The sequence below is a fragment of the Polypterus senegalus genome, chromosome 10, assembly GCF_016835505.1.
Source record: "Polypterus senegalus isolate Bchr_013 chromosome 10, ASM1683550v1, whole genome shotgun sequence".
Lineage (NCBI taxonomy): Eukaryota > Metazoa > Chordata > Cladistia > Polypteriformes > Polypteridae > Polypterus > Polypterus senegalus.
The window spans coordinates 65,678,198-65,697,566 of NC_053163.1; the positions used below are offsets into that span (position 1 = coordinate 65,678,198).

At 35.6% G+C, this 19,369-nt stretch overlaps 1 protein-coding gene across 7 annotated transcripts in view; it reads left to right on the forward strand.

The window, feature by feature from the left end:
- The window catches only part of frmpd3 (FERM and PDZ domain containing 3), a 781,596-nt gene that overhangs the window by 655,578 nt on the left and 106,649 nt on the right, over nucleotides 1-19,369 (forward strand). For 6 of the 7 annotated variants that reach the window (XM_039765859.1, XM_039765862.1, XM_039765860.1 and 3 more), the window contains one exon: nucleotides 17,490-17,592. In XM_039765859.1, the coding sequence (XP_039621793.1) occupies nucleotides 17,490-17,592 (103 nt within the window). Of the gene's footprint in view, nucleotides 1-17,489; nucleotides 17,593-19,369 lie in introns of those variants that run through there. The other variant, XM_039765864.1, reaches the window with a different exon arrangement.

The following is a 19,369-nucleotide window of genomic DNA, read 5'->3' on the forward strand; positions in this document are numbered from 1 at the left end:
TTAAAATATCATGCAATATAGATGTGTGGTGCATCTATCTATCTATCTATCTATCTATCTATCTATCTATTGTGGAAGCCGGCTTAGACACAGATGGGTGGACACGTTAATGTCACCCACAACACGTTTATTACCAAAGTCTATATTTACACAGGTGCAACACAACCCCAAAGTTCCCAAAGTCCTGGACTTTCTACAGGCCGCCTCTTTGCCTCCTCCTAAGACCTCGTCTTTCTCCTCCCGACGACAGCCATCAAATGAAGGGAGGCGGCCCCTTTATATACGCATCCGGATGTGCTCCAGGTGTCCTCCAGTGACCTCCGCCCTGTGTGGCAGAAGCACCGGCTGTGTACCCGGAAGCACTCCAGGTATGGTGGAAGTGCTGAGGTCCAGGGCTTCAAAGGCACAGGGGTGCCCCCTGGCGGTGACCACGGGTATCTACAGGGTAGAGCTTGAAAGCTCTGTACCCGTGGCCCCCAAAGGAACCAGGGCAGTCATCCCCACATGGTCTTAGGGAAGGCGTAAGCCCTCCTCCGGTCCTCCTGGGCGTCCCGGCCGGGTCACCACCCCAGCCACCTCCAACACTATCTATCTATCTATCTATCTATCTATCTATCTATCTATCTATCTATCTATCTATCTATCTATCTATCTATCTATCTATCTATCTATATTTCATTCCAAGAACTCTCTAGAGTGAAAACTGATCTTTTGATGGAAGTACAACTGCATTTACTTTTATGCTTATTTTTACACGGTCAAATTTTAACTTTGATTTTTAATATTTACAGTATCATATTTTTTTTTTTTTTAAAAAAGACCCACATAATTAACTGAATATCCACTTCAGTCAACTTTTGCAATACGTTTTCCTCCTACATTCATGTTATTTAGTGTGGCATGGTGGCACAGTGAGTAGTGGTACTGCCTCATGGATATTGTGTCTATATGGAATTTGCCCATTCTGATTTTTTTTCTCACCACCTGTAGGTCTGTGTGTTTGTTTTACTGTTGATTCTACATTGGCGCTGTAAGTGTGTGTGTGTGTGTGCGTGTGTGTGTGTGTGTGTGTGTGTGTGTGTGTGCATGCCATCAACAGATACTGCAACAAATTGGCACTTTGTCCAAGGTTGTCTCCCGCCTTACATTTCATGTTACCAAATTTGAGAATGCTGTGTGTTATTCATGTCATTCAGAATTAACATTAACATAAATATCCTGCAAGCATTTGATTCTTTTTCACATTGATAGAAAAGAATAGAGTAAGGGCTGAAGACTCATTTGTTTGGAATATTCACTTTATATTCAGCATGAGCAAATCTGTGTTGTAGTGACAATATATGTTGCATTACACTCTTTTTGAATTCTTCCTTTTTATTTAATGCTTTGTTCTTGAACTTGATAAGTGGATTACAAAATGAGTTGGTGGATGCTTGCCTTTATGTGAGAGTTCAAACACAAATAAGAATTTTGCTGTACTTCTTGCAAACAGAAAATTAAATTGAACCTAAATATTTTCAGTTGTTCAAGCTGAATTGTCCTTATAGTACTTTATTATAGATAGATAGATTTATTTATGATCCATAAGGAGCTATGGGATCTTATTATTGGAAGTTTTAGATAGAATTTAGAAGACATTCTATACACCAGAAACACTCTGGAGATCATGGCTATGTTATTGTTGAAAGATGGGATTACCAGGACACTACACATATCAGGTTATCCCTTTAAAATTGATTACTAGTCTTGGGGAAATCCTGTAGTGAAGGATACCAAGAGACCAACAGCAGTCTTATGAGAGTTTATTGCAATAATTGTCCATGCTATTAAGCACTTTGCCAGAATGCTACAGCTGTTTTGTAAGTAGGATGGCTTTACACATGTCATATGTCACATAAAAGAAAACCCAAGCTCATATAAAGTTTACATAAACTGACCTTCAATTTCCAAAAAAACATAGGTTATAATTTCTTACGGTTTTATGAGACTTACAGCTTTATGGCCTTATATCCAAAGATATGTTTGATGCTGAGCCAACACAGCTCATCACCCAAAGGACCCAGTATGTTCTGTCAAGCATGGTGGTGGATCCAAAATACTATGGGTTTCTTCTTATCAGCAATGACCAGATATTGGCCAAAATAGAGAGGAGAACTAATGGCTGAGATTTTCATGGTATTTTGTACCAGTCCTGTAGCTCTCTGCTGGGTCTCTAAAGTAATGAAGGATTTCACCATCACACAACAACACAACAAAAATCCAAAATATTTAACCAAATCAACTAAACATTTTCTTAAAAACAGAAGATCAATGCCCAGGAACAGTCCAATCATAACCTGGACTTCACTTGTACAGAAAAATCTGTTGACCCTCATATATAGGACCATCACAATTTGACTAAAGATTGGGATAAAATTGGTCATGTAAAATATACGAGTCTTTCTGAGGCATCTGAGAGAGCTAATGTGTCAATAGATATTAAACATTTTAGACTTTAACATATTTTTCTAAAGTACAACCCAGCCCAGTACAGCATTACATTTTCCTTTAGATTTAGTAATGTGTTCCTTAGTGCAAAGCAAAGGTGAAGAGGCAGATTTATTATGACTAAAACACTTTATGTTGCCTTGAAGTGCCATGCATCTATTTATATCCTTAATGATAACCATATTTTGGCTCCAGGGGAGTATTTGATGTTCTGAGACACATCTACAAATGTTCATTAGTGAATCTCTAGTGTTCAGCATTTTTATCAGGCTCCTAATGGATAAAAAATATATTTTCAAAAATGAAAGAATTCAAGAACAGGTAGAATTAAAATGGGATTCCTTTTAACAATGTGAACCAAAGTAATATTTGGCTACATTAATATGCAACCAGCTTGCTCCTAAATGCCAGTTTACCTCTGGTAAAATTTAAACATGATGCCTGGATATGTAAAGAATCAAATAAGGTAACTGCTTTATAATGCCTGTAATCATATTCTAGCTTCTTTTAAAATGATATTGCAAACAGCTATTTCAGTTATTGAGTTTCTGTAATATGCTACATATTATATATAAATGAAGTGTGATCTCAATGGCTTAGTTTTATTATTTGCTTATGATATTATTTTTATTTACATCCTGCCCATCTCACTTTGCTTGAAGTTCCATCCTAGCTAAAGGGAATGTCTTTTTGACCTGCTGACAGTCAGGGTTTTTGGTTATGCGTGCCTAATGTATAGTCACATACAGTAATGCACATTTAACAATACATATAGTGCCACAGCAGAAGTTCATTTTTTTATTTGTTCACTCATAAACTATCCAGTCTCAGTCTAATATAAGTGATTTTTTATATTTTTAATAAAATCTTATATTGTTTCAGTTTTACTTGCCTTTCAGTTCATGGACATGAGCTTGTGCAAGACATGCTTTAGTGTAAGAAGGCTTTGGGGACACCCAAAAGAAAAGAGTGCAGTTCACAGCTGCCCGCAGTAGAATCGAGCAAATTTGAAGTCAGTAAAAGCAGGTTTAAAAAGTTTTAATCTTTAAACATAGCTAGCGCTATAAACAAGAGCAAAGAAAGTGGGACAATTCACACCATACTACCTAGATCATCCTGTTGTTCTATAAGCAGATGAAGGTCAGAAAACATGCAATATGTGTTCCAATATTCTTGGCAGCTTTTGTCTTATATTATTTGAAACCAGTAATGACACACTGCACGATAACGTGCAGTGAATACACTTGACTTGAACATTCCTAGTTTTCATACTCTTTCTCTGTACATTTAACATTCATTTGCTCAGAGGTTGATGCGCTTGCTGCTTCCTGAGCAGCTCTTCTTTTCTCCACCCTAGTGGCCCGTTTCTTCTCTTCCTTTGTAAGCATCTTTTTGCATTAAAACTTATTAAGTCAGTGTTTGTGTTGCAATTAATAAGGAAGTTTTCTTTAATTTTTCACTGAAACTGACACTTAAGTCTTCAATCTGCCTCAAGAATGATTAAAGATATGAAGAGGTAGGGGAGGTGATGGCAAAGGTGTTAGGGAGTAGAATGGCACCCATATGCATGAGCTGCACGGCTGACCTGCTGGATGCTGCTCAGAGTTGATTCTACAATAAAATAAAACAAGGAGTATCCTTGGAAGTCAATCATCACCCCGAAAGCTTATAGTAGACATCACATAGTATATGTGTACCAAATTACAGGTCAATAGATCAAACAGTTTGTAAGCTACTAATGATTTAAAATCCTGGACAAACAAACGGACAGCCACGGTAGCGTATTATATAAGAAGATCTTAGCAGACGCTCAAGAGATTCTCATTTTGACTTCTCTCTCTGATCATTTATTTTGTCTGACCTTATATAGTTTTACTTAATTTTGGTCCTGTTTCCCCAGAGACATTGCCTTTTTGTCTGGAACTCATAAAACTAAATCCTATCCTGAGAGCCACTTACATCCAGGAATCATGTCTTCTGATGTCAGAGGTGGAATAGCTTGTTTGCTCAGGAAAGATGTGTGTTATTATGGTTTTTAGGGTTTTGGTGGAGTACACTTACAAAACCATAAACTGTTTATGTGTTTTCTGGCAGCTGCATTTGTCAGCATTGAGTGCTGCCATCAGGAAGTCTGAAATGTTGCACCCTGACAAGAGTGCCTTCATGTTTTACAAAACTCAGAATTCCATCGTGCCTATTGACTGTTTTAGGTCCTTTAATTTGTACAGTGAATTTATTTGAAGTACACTACACCTCCTCTCTGAAATTTATCACTTACAGCATGAAACAGCCTCCTGAGTTCTCAGCTACCACATATTGAAACACGGTAGTCTGTTGGATTAGTGCCTGGCAGTGTTGATCTCATCGGCTGTTCTGTAAATAAAACTGATACTTTGCCTCTGTTTTGTGAAATGTGGTGTTTCTGACTGATGTCAGTGTCAGTTGAAGCCCATTTGTACTGTTTTGGATTGCACCCCTTGGTGTTTATAGCAGGCAGTCTGTAGTATTAGACTTAGAGGACCAGTGTCAAAAGTGCACACACATTCAGCAACCTAAACGACGCTCCTCTGTGTACATACCAAGGAATTTCCAGATCATGCACACCTTTGCTTTCATTAATGGTGCACAGACAGCATTATCTGACTTTGATGACCGTAGGGGTTTCCCCCTCTTTATTTCCAGCATGCATCCCTTCAGTTACATAAACAATGCCCCTCTGTGTACATGCTGCATACTTTACAGAGCGTGCGCCCTTCAGCTTTCCTATTTTTTTTTTTTGTTTTTTTTGTTACGGCATGCCATGTTGTCCATACCAAAATCCACCAATTACTGATGTTAACACTTGGTTGTCTTTACTTCCAAAATCATCTTTAACACATCAGGACAAATGCAGTTCAGTACATGCTATCAATGCCAGATATCAAGTATACAGCAGCTTACCTGTATAAGCTTGCACCAGATCTGAGAGGGCTTTATTGCAGTTACATATCTATGTATTATGCTGCTCAAAAATGTGTTATATAATACAGAATACAAACTGTACATGGTCTAGTAATTCAGTCACAATCCATATATTTTTTGGTACTTTCCTTACCTTTAAGAACATACCATCAAGTCTTGATATCAGAGTGTTCATCTCTGTTCAGATCATCCACCACATTCTCCATTGTGATTTTCCTTGCCCTTCTTGCAAGTGCATGCTATTTGTTTCAGGTTCTGTAAACCAAGTCCATACTAACTTCGTACTACCATCTAACGTCAGTTTCTCATCTCTCATATGGCCAGCTGTCATTTAATGGTGGTGGGATTATATAAGTAGAAATAATTTTGCTATTAATATTAACTCTAAAAGATGACACCTTTAAGGTTATTACAAATAGCAGTGCATATATAAATGAACTGTACAACTCCACACCTATTTCCTTTTTTGGGCACCTATTTCAGGTGCAGGACATACCTGTCCTCAGTGAGTGGCTCCTGAGATGTCCAGTACTTCTCCGATTATCAGTTGTCTTTCATTGTTGCATAAATTTAGTCCAAGACACGTTGGTGGTGCTCTTGCCACTGCACTCAACTATAAAGAGCTGTGGTCTGTCCAGATAGCCTGAAAATCATTAACATGCCGAACTACACTGCACAAATATTTGGAGTACACTGACAAGTTTTACAGTTTTATTATGATTACATTTTTCTTATTTTGTTTAAATACACATACATTTTGATTTGTGAGTGCACATAATTTGTTTTGCTAAATACAGGTTAATTTTTTTTTCTTATGATAATAATGTGACAGATTTTGGAGTAAGAGGTATAATATTTCACCAAAATGTGATGATAAAGCTGAGATTAAAATCACAGTGAGTTTTGCATCTTCATTTTATCATGTTTGTGGATAACACCTGTCCTTGTCATTGCTGTCATGCTCTGTTTCCTTTTGGGATGAGACAATTTACAAAGGGCAAGCTGCTACTGAAATGCTTGAACAAAGTAGATATCTGATTTTGGGGAGTTTGAAATAAGAAACAGCTTTATCTTTATTAAATAAAGGCACATCTATATTTTTGTGTTTTTGCCAGATTTCAAATTCCTAAAAACTAAGGTTTAAAGGGATCTGCCGCAATACTGATTGAACCATCATGATTGGGTTCTGAACATATTTGCTAATGTATGCTTTCAATATAGATGTTATTCAAACAATTCCACATTCTATAATCCTGAAATATGTCTTCATGATATGCTATTCAGATATTATTGTCAAAACACTTAGTAGGTCATCAGATTAATGAAGATTGAAGATAGATATTAAAGATGATTCTAAGAGAAAATGTCAAATAACAGAAACATAAAAATGTAACACCTACTAGAAAGGAGTGCCCAGCTGGTTAGTGGTGGCCTGTGGTAAGAGCATGATCAAGGTGGAGCAGATGAGGGAAACGTGCACACAGTACTTCTACATGAGAGAGATATGGCCACTGGAAGACAGATAGAGTAACTTACAGAAACAGCCACTAGAATTGTAGATCCTGTCATGTTTAGTGCCCCAGAATGATAAAGGCACCAATGCAACACCATAACAGAGTGAGAATAAAACCATGAGAGGCTACCAAAAGGCCAGAAAATTCCATGGTTGATAGGAGACTGTTCAGTGTGCCCAGCTGAGAAAACACTGGCCAGTTTTTTTGTTGTTCTTTATTTTGCCTTATACAATTTCTTGTATTAGGAATTTGTTAGTTTTTGCATACCCTTTGGGGTCAGAGTGCAGGGCCAGCCATTGTACAGCACCCCTCTAGCAAGTCCAGGTAAGGACCTGCTCATGGGCCCAGCAGAATAGGATCTCTTTGGCAGTAACAGAGATTCGATCTAGCAACCTTCTGGATACCAGCAAAGATCCTTAGCCTCAGAGCTATCACTTCGCCATAAACATTAGTTTCAAGTTCAAGGAGAAGAATTTTAAGACCGACATTCTTTCCCTAACAACACCAAGGACAGAGATTGTGTTGATGTGAAAAGGGAATGAAAATCCTTGAAGGTTCAGAGCTGTATTTGCATCAAGAGGTTCTAGTAAGATTCCTGATCTCACTTTCGGTAATCTCTGGAGTGTCTTTATAGTTGTCTTACATAAGTTGACTCATTTATTTTACAGTCAGGATGAGAGTTTGGGTAAAGATTCACAAAAGGAAGAGGCTAAGATGGAGAGAGAGAGAAAAGTAGAGAGAAAGAAAAAGAAAAAAAGAATGGAAGAGAGCGAGCACAGCTATCGCTACTTTGAAGGTAGTCAAGCGATCAAGCAGCCCAGGCACTTGAACAAGTTAGGTTCTGGCTGCAGCTTACAATGGCTGTTCATTTGTACTTCATGTTTTCCCTTTTTGTGTCCATCCTTGTGTGTTTTATTACTTTAGAATAAACCACTGTGTTTCTACCTTTAGGTGTCTAACTGCGGAAAATTAATTAATTTTCACCAGAAATCTAAAGTCATATCGAAACAAATAAGCTGTGTGTTACTGGCTTTCTGTATAGAAGCAGTGTATTAAATTGTGCAGTGACCTTCTGACTCTGATTTCCTATGAGAAGAGTTATCTGTACTCATACTTCCTTACTGAAAGAAATCTTGGGAGCACAAAGATAAAAATACATGAATTTGTTAATTTTGTCTTTAATTCTGGATTTATGGGACAGACAATATTAAAGGCATATTTTCTTATACAATCAAAAGACATAAAATTAGTTTGGAATTTCAACACAGACTCTGGTAAATGTTATAATAAATATGTATGTTAAAAGGGGAGAATTTTCTTTTTAACTGAACAGTTTAAATGTAAGAATTTGCTATTAATAATGGTGAGGTAATGTCTGTTTTTGATCGATGTTTGATACCTTGATGACTGTATGATCTCTAGTGACTTTGAAAAAATAATGATGCTTTCCAAAGCTAAAAATAAAAAAGTTCATTAGATTTATCATTGAAGGAGAAAAATAGTTATTCTTATTTGTGCATGTAATTATGTGTATCATGAAAAATAAGCACTTGTGGGTTTTCTATAAATTGCTTATGACTAAATAGTACTATAATACTTTTATTTCCAAGTTAAAAACTCACAAAAAAAACAAAAAATTAACAAGTACGATAATACGTTCTAAAGACAGTTCATAAAAAAGAACACAGCATCTCACCAACAAGAAAGTACCTTCTAAAGGATAAAATACAACAGAAAATAAAATAAAAGGTTCAGCACAAGCCTGGTGTGTTTACTTTACAATTTCATTAAGAACTTCTTGACAAATTTAAAAAAAAAAACTCTGAACAGGTCCTCATAGATTAAATTAGATTATTTCCATTTTGAGATCATATAAAACAAAACATTTCTTCTGAATTATAAAGGGTGGATTAGGATTCTTGCAGCTGATCAAAACAGGCCTTCATAAAAGTAGTGTGGTATAGAATATTATAAAAATAGTCTTCATAGCACAATGCAATCCCACTTGGTATTACTCAACCATCATATTGCTGTTAAAGCTAGTTAGGAGTGATTTTTGATTCATGGGTAACAAAATGATATACAAAACCTTTGCCCAAAATGGTTTAAGTGTAGAACATGAATGTGATGAAAGTCCTTGTTCACAGGGGGATCCTGTCCTTAGTACTATCCATCCATCCATTTTCCAACCCGCTGAATCCGAACACAGGGTCACGGGGGCCTGCTGGAGCCAATCCCAGCCAACACAGGGCACAAGGCAGGAACCAATCCTGGGCAGGGTGCCAACCACCGCAGGACACACACAAACACACCCGGGCCAATTTAGAATCGCCAATCCACCTAACCTGCATGTCTTTGGATTGTGGGAGGAAACCGGAGCGCCCGGAGGAAACCCACGCAGATACGGGGAGAACATACAAACTCCACGCAGGGAGGACCCGGGAAGCGAACCCAGGTCTCCTAACTGCGAGGCGTCCTTAGTACTATTTTGGCAATTTGAAATGAGATACAGTATTTTTGAAAGTTTAACATTTTTTGTTGAATTATGACATGCTTAGTGCATATTAAACTGGAATATATTTTGTGAATAGCTGAATTCCATACATTTCCTGATATTTGAAACAAAGATCTCTTTCCCATAATTCCATAAAATCAACAAAGGGAAAACTCCTTGACTTTCATTAAAATACTTACGAGATGCTTTCTGGTTCTCCAACCGTATTAGCTATTATAAGGTGAAAGATGAAGTAATTTGGGTAGGCTGCTTTTGTTGAATTTTATATTTTGTATATTGGCAAATATATGAGTCGCTGAAAGAATATGTTTGCAACATAATACTTCAAATGATGTAAACAGAATTTAGAGATTTCTAAATATCATGATAGTTAGTGACTATCCATCCATCCATCCATTATCAAACCTGCTATATCCTAACTACAGGGTCATGGGGGTCTGCTGGAGCCAATCTCAGCCAACACAGGGTGCAAAACAGGAAACAAACCCTGGGCAAGGTGCCAGCCCACCGCAGTAGCTACTGACTATTGTAGACTAAATATTGTTATAGAAGGCTGAAATACTGCGAATGGTTTTCATGTACAAGGGCAGCAATTAAAAGTGTTTATACCTTTAAAGAGTATCCTGTATCTTTAATGTACTGTACATTGAACTACTGGACAGATAGTAACCAGAGGGTAGTTAGTGGTAAACATAACATACAGAGAGGATTTTGAACAAGATTTCCTATCCATGGCTAACCAAAAAGGTAGGCCTTTGAGGACTCCCAGTGTTTTAATGTATTTATTATGTATGTATTATGTATTTATTTGAAGCCTAGTAATGTAACTGAAAATCAAGTAGTGCCATGTCACGTTCGGCTTTAGATCTCAGTAGAGTTGCCTTCTTAATGTGTGGCCCTTTTGAATTCCAGATAAATGAGGTTACAATTCAGTGCAATTTTTGCAAAGAAAATTTGCTCATTTATATAAGAAAAATCTGGAGCTTTGGGAGCATATTCATTGAAATGGTATTAATTCTCCCAGTAAAAGTAAGATAGAAGGAGGGCCATCTGTTAACATCTTATTTCATGTTATCCCCGATGTTATTGAAGTTATGTTTAAAAAGATTCTTTTTTTCTTGTAACATTGATCCCTAGGTATTTGAATTGTTCTGATACAGTCAATGAGAAATTATGTAGTTTGGCCTGGAAGAAGCATGTGCTCATTGAAATAAATTTTGAAGGCAGAGCAAATTTAATACTAAAGGCCAAGATGAATATGGGTTTTGAATATAAAGTATCGTATCATTACCACAAAGGTATATTTTCTGTTCAAGGCCTCCCATTATGATCCCTTTTATCTCTGAGTGCTTCCACAGATGGATAGATAGGAATTTAATATCAGTTGCAAAAAGCATTGGTGGCATTGGGCACCCTTGTTTGGTTCCTTGTACTAATGTGAAATAATCTGAATTTAATGAATTAATATGGATTGAGGCTTCTGATGTATTATAATGAAATTTAATCCATGCAGAAATATTGGGATCAAACCCAAATTTGTGCAATATGGTAAAAAGATATTCTCATTCAGCTCTATCAAAGATACAAAAAAAAAAAAAAATAGGAAAATATAAAAAGATATAAAAAAAGTCCAGAACTTCAGACTGTCTAGTAGAATACACAGTCAATTCTCTGAACCATTGATAGTATGCAAAAAATGGGATTATGTTCTGGGGGGAGGCTGGCTTAGGGAGACAGAGTGAGCAGGATGCGCCGGCCCTCCACTCTCACCCCTCAAGGCACAGTAATGATCTTTCCGCAGGTTCAACTATAGAATCCTTGTTACAAGATTTACTGACTCTATAGACAAGTTCAATTGTCTTCTAGGTGCTCCACCAGAAGCCACATGTGTCTGCAGCAGGGCTGATCCAAGGATCTCACTAAACCATCCAAACAGTAGTAGCGACACACCCTCACTTACTGGGAATTCTCTGTATATGGTGAACAATTGCAAGCCCTGATCCTCTTTATGAATGGGATTCCATGGCTTACCCATGCCTCTTAGCACCAGGAGGACACACGTTGATCCATTCCATATACAGTACATCATATTCAGCCTTGAACGTCTAAGGTCATCACAGACCTGTTGCTGCTCCATGTCAGGTTTCCTGCTGCATGATTGGCATCTAGGATTTTTTATTGCTGGCCATGGCTGTGAATAGCAGAGATTAGACTGCGGGTGTTGTGCAGTTGGTTACAGTTTTATAATAGTAGTCAAGCAAATATGGTAAACAAACTCTGAAGTTTGGATGCTAAGCATTTTTCTTTAACAAATCTGGTTTGATTTTTTGATACCATAGAAGACAGATCTTTTGCTTTTAGTTTAGGTAAAACTTTACCTAGGATTTTTACATCATTATTTAGGAGTGGAATTGGTCTGTATAAAGTATATCAAGTAAGTCTTTATTTTGTTTGGAAAGACAGTAATTAGCATTTGGCACAACATTTTTGACACAATTTATTCCATGTTCATTAAACATTGTCACCAATAATGGAACTGAGTTAAAAACTTTTTATAAAAAATTCTGTGGGTATCTAAGCTTGCAGTGGTTGCACTTTTCAGTGATTTTATATTGTCTTGAATTTAAGAAAGTCTCAAATGTCAATCAAGCTGCCCTACACAGACAGATTTGAGCTGTAGTGTTTGTATTTTACCAAAGAAATCCTTGTACTGTATAAGGATTTTTAGTTATCCTTATATGTGTTGAATGTTTCTTTGTAGTCTCAAATTTTGTTTCCTGCTACATTATAAATCTCTCTGACTGTGTTCCAAATTTACTGTTAGTGTATTTGTTGTTGTAAAATTTTATTGATCTTTTCTCCATTTTTATAATGAAGATATCATGACTTAAAGAGAGGTTGTTCTGTTACTTTTGTACTCAAAAAGATTACATTCCAATTTGGGAGCCAATTATTTCCTGTAGAAGAAAGGCTTATTTAATGATCTAGCATATATAAAACATTCATAAAAATTTTCCCTCATAAAACTGCTTCAAGTGTTTCCCAAAGTCTTCCTCCAGATATCTCTGGAAAGACATCAGTCTCTTAGAAAATATAAATTTGTATATAGTTTTTATCTGCTAGCATTAGTGGATTAAGTCAAGTTGTGAGTTAGATTTCTGTGTCATAATAATTTAAGATCCAACATAACCAGAATATTGTATTTGCAATACTTAATTCAGAATAGTAAATTATGGTTTTTTGAAAAATGATCAATTCTTCAGTAACTGTGATGTATTGATGAAAAGGAGTATTCTCACAAGTTTCAGTATACGTCTTGATGGATCAGAGTGATTGTACACTGAAATTACTATAGGACTTTAGACGCTGTAGTTGCAGTTGCTGAGGATCCATCTGAATCTGGATTTAATGGTTTAATTATAAGGTAATTATAAACTGGTCATCTTTGAGACTAATGCAAGACCCTTAAGATTTCAATCACCCAAGTATTTTTAATCGAAACGTGTGGACATGAAACATAATCAAAATGTCAGGCCACGTTCAATACCAAAAAATCAAGAAACTGTAACATATAACCTTAAACACTAAACCAGCGTTCTTAGACAAGAAAACACATGCAGAGAATCGTAAACCAGAAAAACAAGTAAAAAAAAAAACACACAGACATTCAGGAACTGTACTACATGATGCTAACCTTTATACCGTGGATTTCACTTGTTGAACTTTTACCGATTGACTCTGTGTAAAAGGACCTTATAGCCGCCATCAACAAAAATACTCAAAATGGCGGTACTCAGCAAAATGGCATCACAATGAGAATACTACAAATTCTTAATATTATGTAAATTTTTCTGAAACAAAAACATATCAAAAATAACCCTATTTCTAGGGTTATAAAATTGTATTTTACAAATAGAATGTGTGATACAAGCCAAAGAAAAAAATTAAACAAGGCAGCTGACACAACATTGAGCACAAATACTCTATCATCCCTATTTTTTGCATAAATACTACCTGAAATTATTTTAGATTTGCATGCATTCCCCACCACCATATATCATCCTTTAGAACCCATCCATGGGACTACATCGAATTATTTTGAAAATAAAATTGACCATGTGTCTGGTTATCAAATCATGCTAGACTGAAAAAGTTGATGAACTCTATGTCATTTTAGCCAGAATTGACCCTTTCCCTCTTAAGATCGTGATCGAGACTTAATTTTCCATCTTACTAAATTTATTGATTGATTAGAATTATACTCTTTCTGCCTTCTACAAAAAAATTTCTGAAATTTAATGAGAAAACTTTGATCTTTTGAATCAGACCTTGTAACTAGTAAAATAAACAATACATGTCTGCATAACAGAGTGGAGAAAAGCCAAAAAACAAATAATTAACTCTCCCTTCTTTCCCCACAATTCTTCTCAATTTCTCCTTCCCAAACATGGATAAAATTAGATACTTAGCAATCCCACTTCTCTGATTTCCAGGAGATAAGAAGGGTCACTTGCAGTGTGTTATCAGCTTTGGGTGATTCTGTGCCGATCTGGTCTTAGTATGCATTTACAGTAACAACACTAACTTTTGTGTTTAATGCTGTTACAGTGTTCCACTCAGTGAAACGAGGCTAACACAAAGTGCAGTTGCAGTGTGCTTCTTGGAGTTGGAGAAGGGGAAACAAACTTCTGTGCTAAAAGAACATCATGTGAGCAGGTTTAATAGACTTAGTACAGCTGGTAATGGTACAAAATGAATTCTGCACATATCACATTGTTATGGACATGAGACAGCACAAATATACCATAAAAATTTGGAAACCATATTATATATTAAAATATGGACTGAAGAATAGCATGAAATTGAATCAAGTATATTTAACTCAATGAAACTGAAAAAGACAAGTGACACTTGAAAATATTATATTGCATAATATAAGAAACATAAAAATATGGATCAACATATACGGTTTTTAACTATTATTTTTCAGCAAAAAAGATGTAAAGTTGGTGTCCTAATTAGGAAATTGCTCGGCCGCAAGTGAAAGTGTGCATTGGAAGATGCTGCAGTTTCTTCTAATTATGTATTTGTTCAAAGTGTCATGGAGGTAACTTTGCAAATGTTCTACAGTTATGATATGAGATATCTTACAATATGTTTTACATAGAGCTTGTGTTCAACAGTGAAATGTGTGCTACGATGAGAAATTCTTTAAGAATTTTGTCCTACCTCTCAGGTGTTTTATATGCTTTGGTAACTTTTGGATTAATTTGGTTATTAGGAAAATCTGTGGGTGCACACCACAATGGTAGATTCACCCATGAGTTACAGAGGGGCAATTAGGCTTCAGATACAATTCTATTAACGTTTACTTTTTGTCATCTTTACTTAAGGATTTCAGGACCTTTTCTTGCTCTTAATGTGAATAACATTTACAATAATAACAGCGACACCAATTTTGATCTAATGTAACTTAATGATTGCAGTGATTTTTTAATAATTTTATATGAATATGTATTTTTACACAGGCCTTTTCCCTTTAAATCGAGAGGAATGTGTAGCAGGACATTGTTAACTGAGAGAGGGCAAGATATTAATTACTGCTGTACTGCTGTTAATTTGGGGTTAACAGTTTTTACATAGAATTCTGAGCCAGAGAGATACTTGTGGTTAATGCCAAGGAGGTTAATAGCCAAAATTAAATGCACGTTCATTTTGCTTTAATTGAAATGTCCAGGTTTCAGAAAAGAAAGGCAAAAAAGCCATGAAAAGCTTGAAAGAGAGAAGAGAGAGATGGTCACCTTTTTTTTAAAGAAATATTAGTTTATTAATGTTAATCTGTTCTCCATATGTGGTGCAGACAAACCAGTTTACATGATCATTTCATTTAACCTAACAAGGAAAAGGAAAACAAAAATCTAATTAGAAGCCAATTTAAATATGCCTTTTAGGAATACAGTTTGCTTAGCAATCCAGAAAGAATATAGCAACAAATATAAATCAACACATTTCTGCTACTAATAATTGAAATTCTAGACAGCTGTTTTTATAAGAGTGTCTGTGAGCTTATGTTGTTCATGCACTTTGCCAAATCACTTGTGCCCTGCTGCCATGTAAAAATGCAGCTTCATCATAATGGTGCAGCTTTATGCCAACAGTTATTTTTACTTGGTTAGTTTAACACTGAGCTAACTGTGATTCTGGGGCTAATGACACAAATTTCAGCCTTTGGTACAAAGGTTATGACCTAGTTTATTTACAGGATGATTTTTTATTTTGAGACCAAAGGTAGCTAGTTATGGTAGTAACTGAAATTATGGTGATGATATGACCCTGTGTTCGGATTCAGCGGGTTAGAAAATGGATGGATATTATATAAAATATCATATTGTTCAGGTGGTGTGTGGCTACAAAGCCATTGTACACGATTGGTTTGGCCTAGCTTGGGGGCCCAAAATCTCTAGTAGTGCCTTTGAATATTTGTGTAATTTATAATAGAAAGAACTTCAAAAAATGTAATATGATTTTTGAAAAACACGCCATGATGCCTAAATTCCTGCTGATATACATCAAGGTCCTGAAAAACATCTGACATCTGATGTAAGTATACTGTATAGCACTTGCCATCATACTTGGACTATTATTCATCTTTGAGCAACAAAATGAATGTCTGGCTCTAAAACCTTAGAAAAATCCTTTCACTGTTAGTGGTGTTCTTTTTAATGATAATTATAACATTAAAAAGTCTTCTGTATCCAAAGAACTCAAGTACACATTCATTGTTAAATTATGGTTTTAAAATTTCAAATAATTGAACAATAAATATTTTGAAAATTGGAAATGAGAAAACCCATATATCGGTAAATCATTTTACAAAGGTATTTGTAGGTGTCAATAAGTATTTTGAAGGGATATGAAATGACTGAACTACATATTTTACCAAAGCCTTATTCACTGTGGTCCTAACACTATAACCATAGCTACAAAAAACTAAACATACCATATATTCACTATTTTCCTGATGCACAGTAGAACTGTATACTTAGATATGTAAAATTATATCTGTAAGCAATTGAACATTAAATATTCATTATAGATATATTTACTACTCTTGTCCCAGTGATTCAATGTTACAAGTTTGATTTCTGTGCCCAGAAATTGTCAGTGGTCAGTCTGTATGCCTCTCCCATGTCTGGATGGGCATTTCTAGGTACTCTGGTTTTCTTCCCACATCCCATTATATGTGTTGAATGGATGAGTGACTTTCATTCAGCTTTGTGTGTGTGTGAGAGAGGACCCAGTAGAGTGTGCTGCTACCAAGACAGACTCCAGCAATCTGCAACCCAGATTTGAATTAATTAGATTTGCTACATGGAATTATTGCTTCCTCTGTTGTTAAAACTTTGTGATAAAAACACAAAGGCTCCATGAATAGGAGCACATGCTGTAAACAGAGGAAACTACATGTAATATTAAAAAGATAAGATTCTGGGAAAAAAGGAAATTATGACATACTGTATGTTGCTCACTCTTTTTTCTTCTCAACCTCTTGCAATTGATGCTTAAGGCAAGTTTATTAGAATGTTCATCATAGTTTGATTCCACATTCCAGCATGATGTCGTGTTGATGGTGCTTTTGTTTAGTCTTCTTTATTTTTGCATAATTTTAAGCAACAGGGAAAGTGTTTTTCACATAGTAGGATCCAAAGCAAGTACATATATTGGTTTATTTGTTACATTTTTGATCAACTATTTCTATTTAGTCCATTTCAGTTTCTCTTTCTGTATAGTCAATGTTTCTTGTTTTATAGTTTGGTTCATAGAATTATAATACACAATAATAGAGCATAATATGTAATAAAAAGAAAAAGAATGGGCTGAAAGTGACAGCCAGCTGACTAAACTATTAATCCAATACTTTTGGAGTCTACCATTTTCTTGAACTTCATTCATTATCTCCAAACTCTTTGACAGAGCAATGATCTCTGTGTTTTTCCTTCTTGCATCACCAGGTGGTCCTTCTGATGGCAAACTCCTCCCTGGGGACCAAATTCTTGCCATTAATGAAGAGGCTGTGAGCGACGTGTCCAGAGAACGAGTTATAGACCTTGTAAGGTAACATCTATCACTGAGAAAGCACAGACTCCGCAAGGTTGTTGGAAAGGTGTAGGAAATCATGTGAAAGCTAAACACAAGAGTCTGAATAAGAGATATAAAAACACACATGAAATGTGCTACAGTGGGCTTGGAGTGGCTCTGTCCATCAGCTTAAACCAGTCTGGTTATTCTCCTCTGACCTCTGGCATCAACAAGGCATTTTCGCCAGGAGAATTTCCTACAAGTAATTCAAGTATTTATTTTATTTGAATTGTTGAACAATGTGTACAAGAACCACATTAAATAAGTTTGGACAAGCACGTGCTTATCCTTTAAACATGCAGAAGGGCTACCTTAAATCATTTAAGTACATACTTAGTGTACAAGAACATGTCACTGATATCAAATTGAGAGACATCCCCAAGCCTACTGAGGTGCACTTCTCTTCATTTAAAAATAATCTTAGTGTTTCTTTTCTGTCACAAATATTTAAAGACATCTATTAAAAAGAAGAAATTAAATGTTTTCCCCCCATCCCTTCACCACTAACCTTTTAATCTCTCCATTCATATTCTCAGATATACAGTAAACACTGCTAACCTTTCTGGCTTTAATTCTTTGCTTTCTCTCTCTGCAATGAGATGTAGTGCTTTATTTGGTCTGACTTATGTGAAGAGAAATATGAAACAATTTCACAGACTTTTATACAGTGCCCTTTGACCCTGATACGGTGCACACATACACACTACACATATATTATACTGTGTATTTATATATATGTATATATATGTGTATATATATATGTACTGTATATATATATACAGTATATGTGTATGTGTATATATATATATATATATATATATATATGTGTGTGTGTGTGTGTGTGTGTGTGTGTATATGTATATATAATATATATATATATATATATATATATATATATATATATATATATATATATATATATATATATATATATATATATATATGAATGACAGGTTTTGTGGAGTGTTCTCGGTATGCAGAGGTTAGTACCTGCCAAAAGAGGTCCAAGTAAGGACAGGGTAATGGGTGCTCAAGGATCATTCGGCAGTGAAGGCTAGCCTGTCTGGTCCACTCCCATGGAAAAGCTACTGCAGCATAAATTGCTGAAAAGTGTAACACTGGGCATGACAGAAAGGTGTCAGAATACACAGTGCATCACAGCTTTGTTGTGTATGGGGCTGCCAATCCTGACCCCTGTCCACTGCCAAAAAGCACCTAAAATGGGCACATGAGCATCAGAACTGGCAGTACGATGGGGACCTACACAATATACTGTATGTCTATACAATATATATATATATATATATATATATATATATATATATATATATATATATATATATATATATATATATATTATATATATATATATTTGGGGTTGCAATCAGAAAAAACAGATTGGTTCATCAATATATATACATTGGTTAAGATGCATGGTTTGAATAAATCTATTCAGACATATACAGTATGTAAATTGGTTGACATTATTTGACATATATCTTTTTGGATATACACTGCATATGTATTTAAATAGATTACTTTATAGATTAATATACATATAATGAATATATTTGGTGGCCCATTACATGATAGACCATGGACTACTGGTATAGTGCTTACATCTAAATGCAATGTCCTCTTATTTTAAAATAGCAAACTGAATGTAACTGCAGTCCGCAATACCTAACACATCACTTGTGACCCACTCATTCATGGGTGACATTTTTTGCTCCCATTCCAAGGTGTCTGCTGC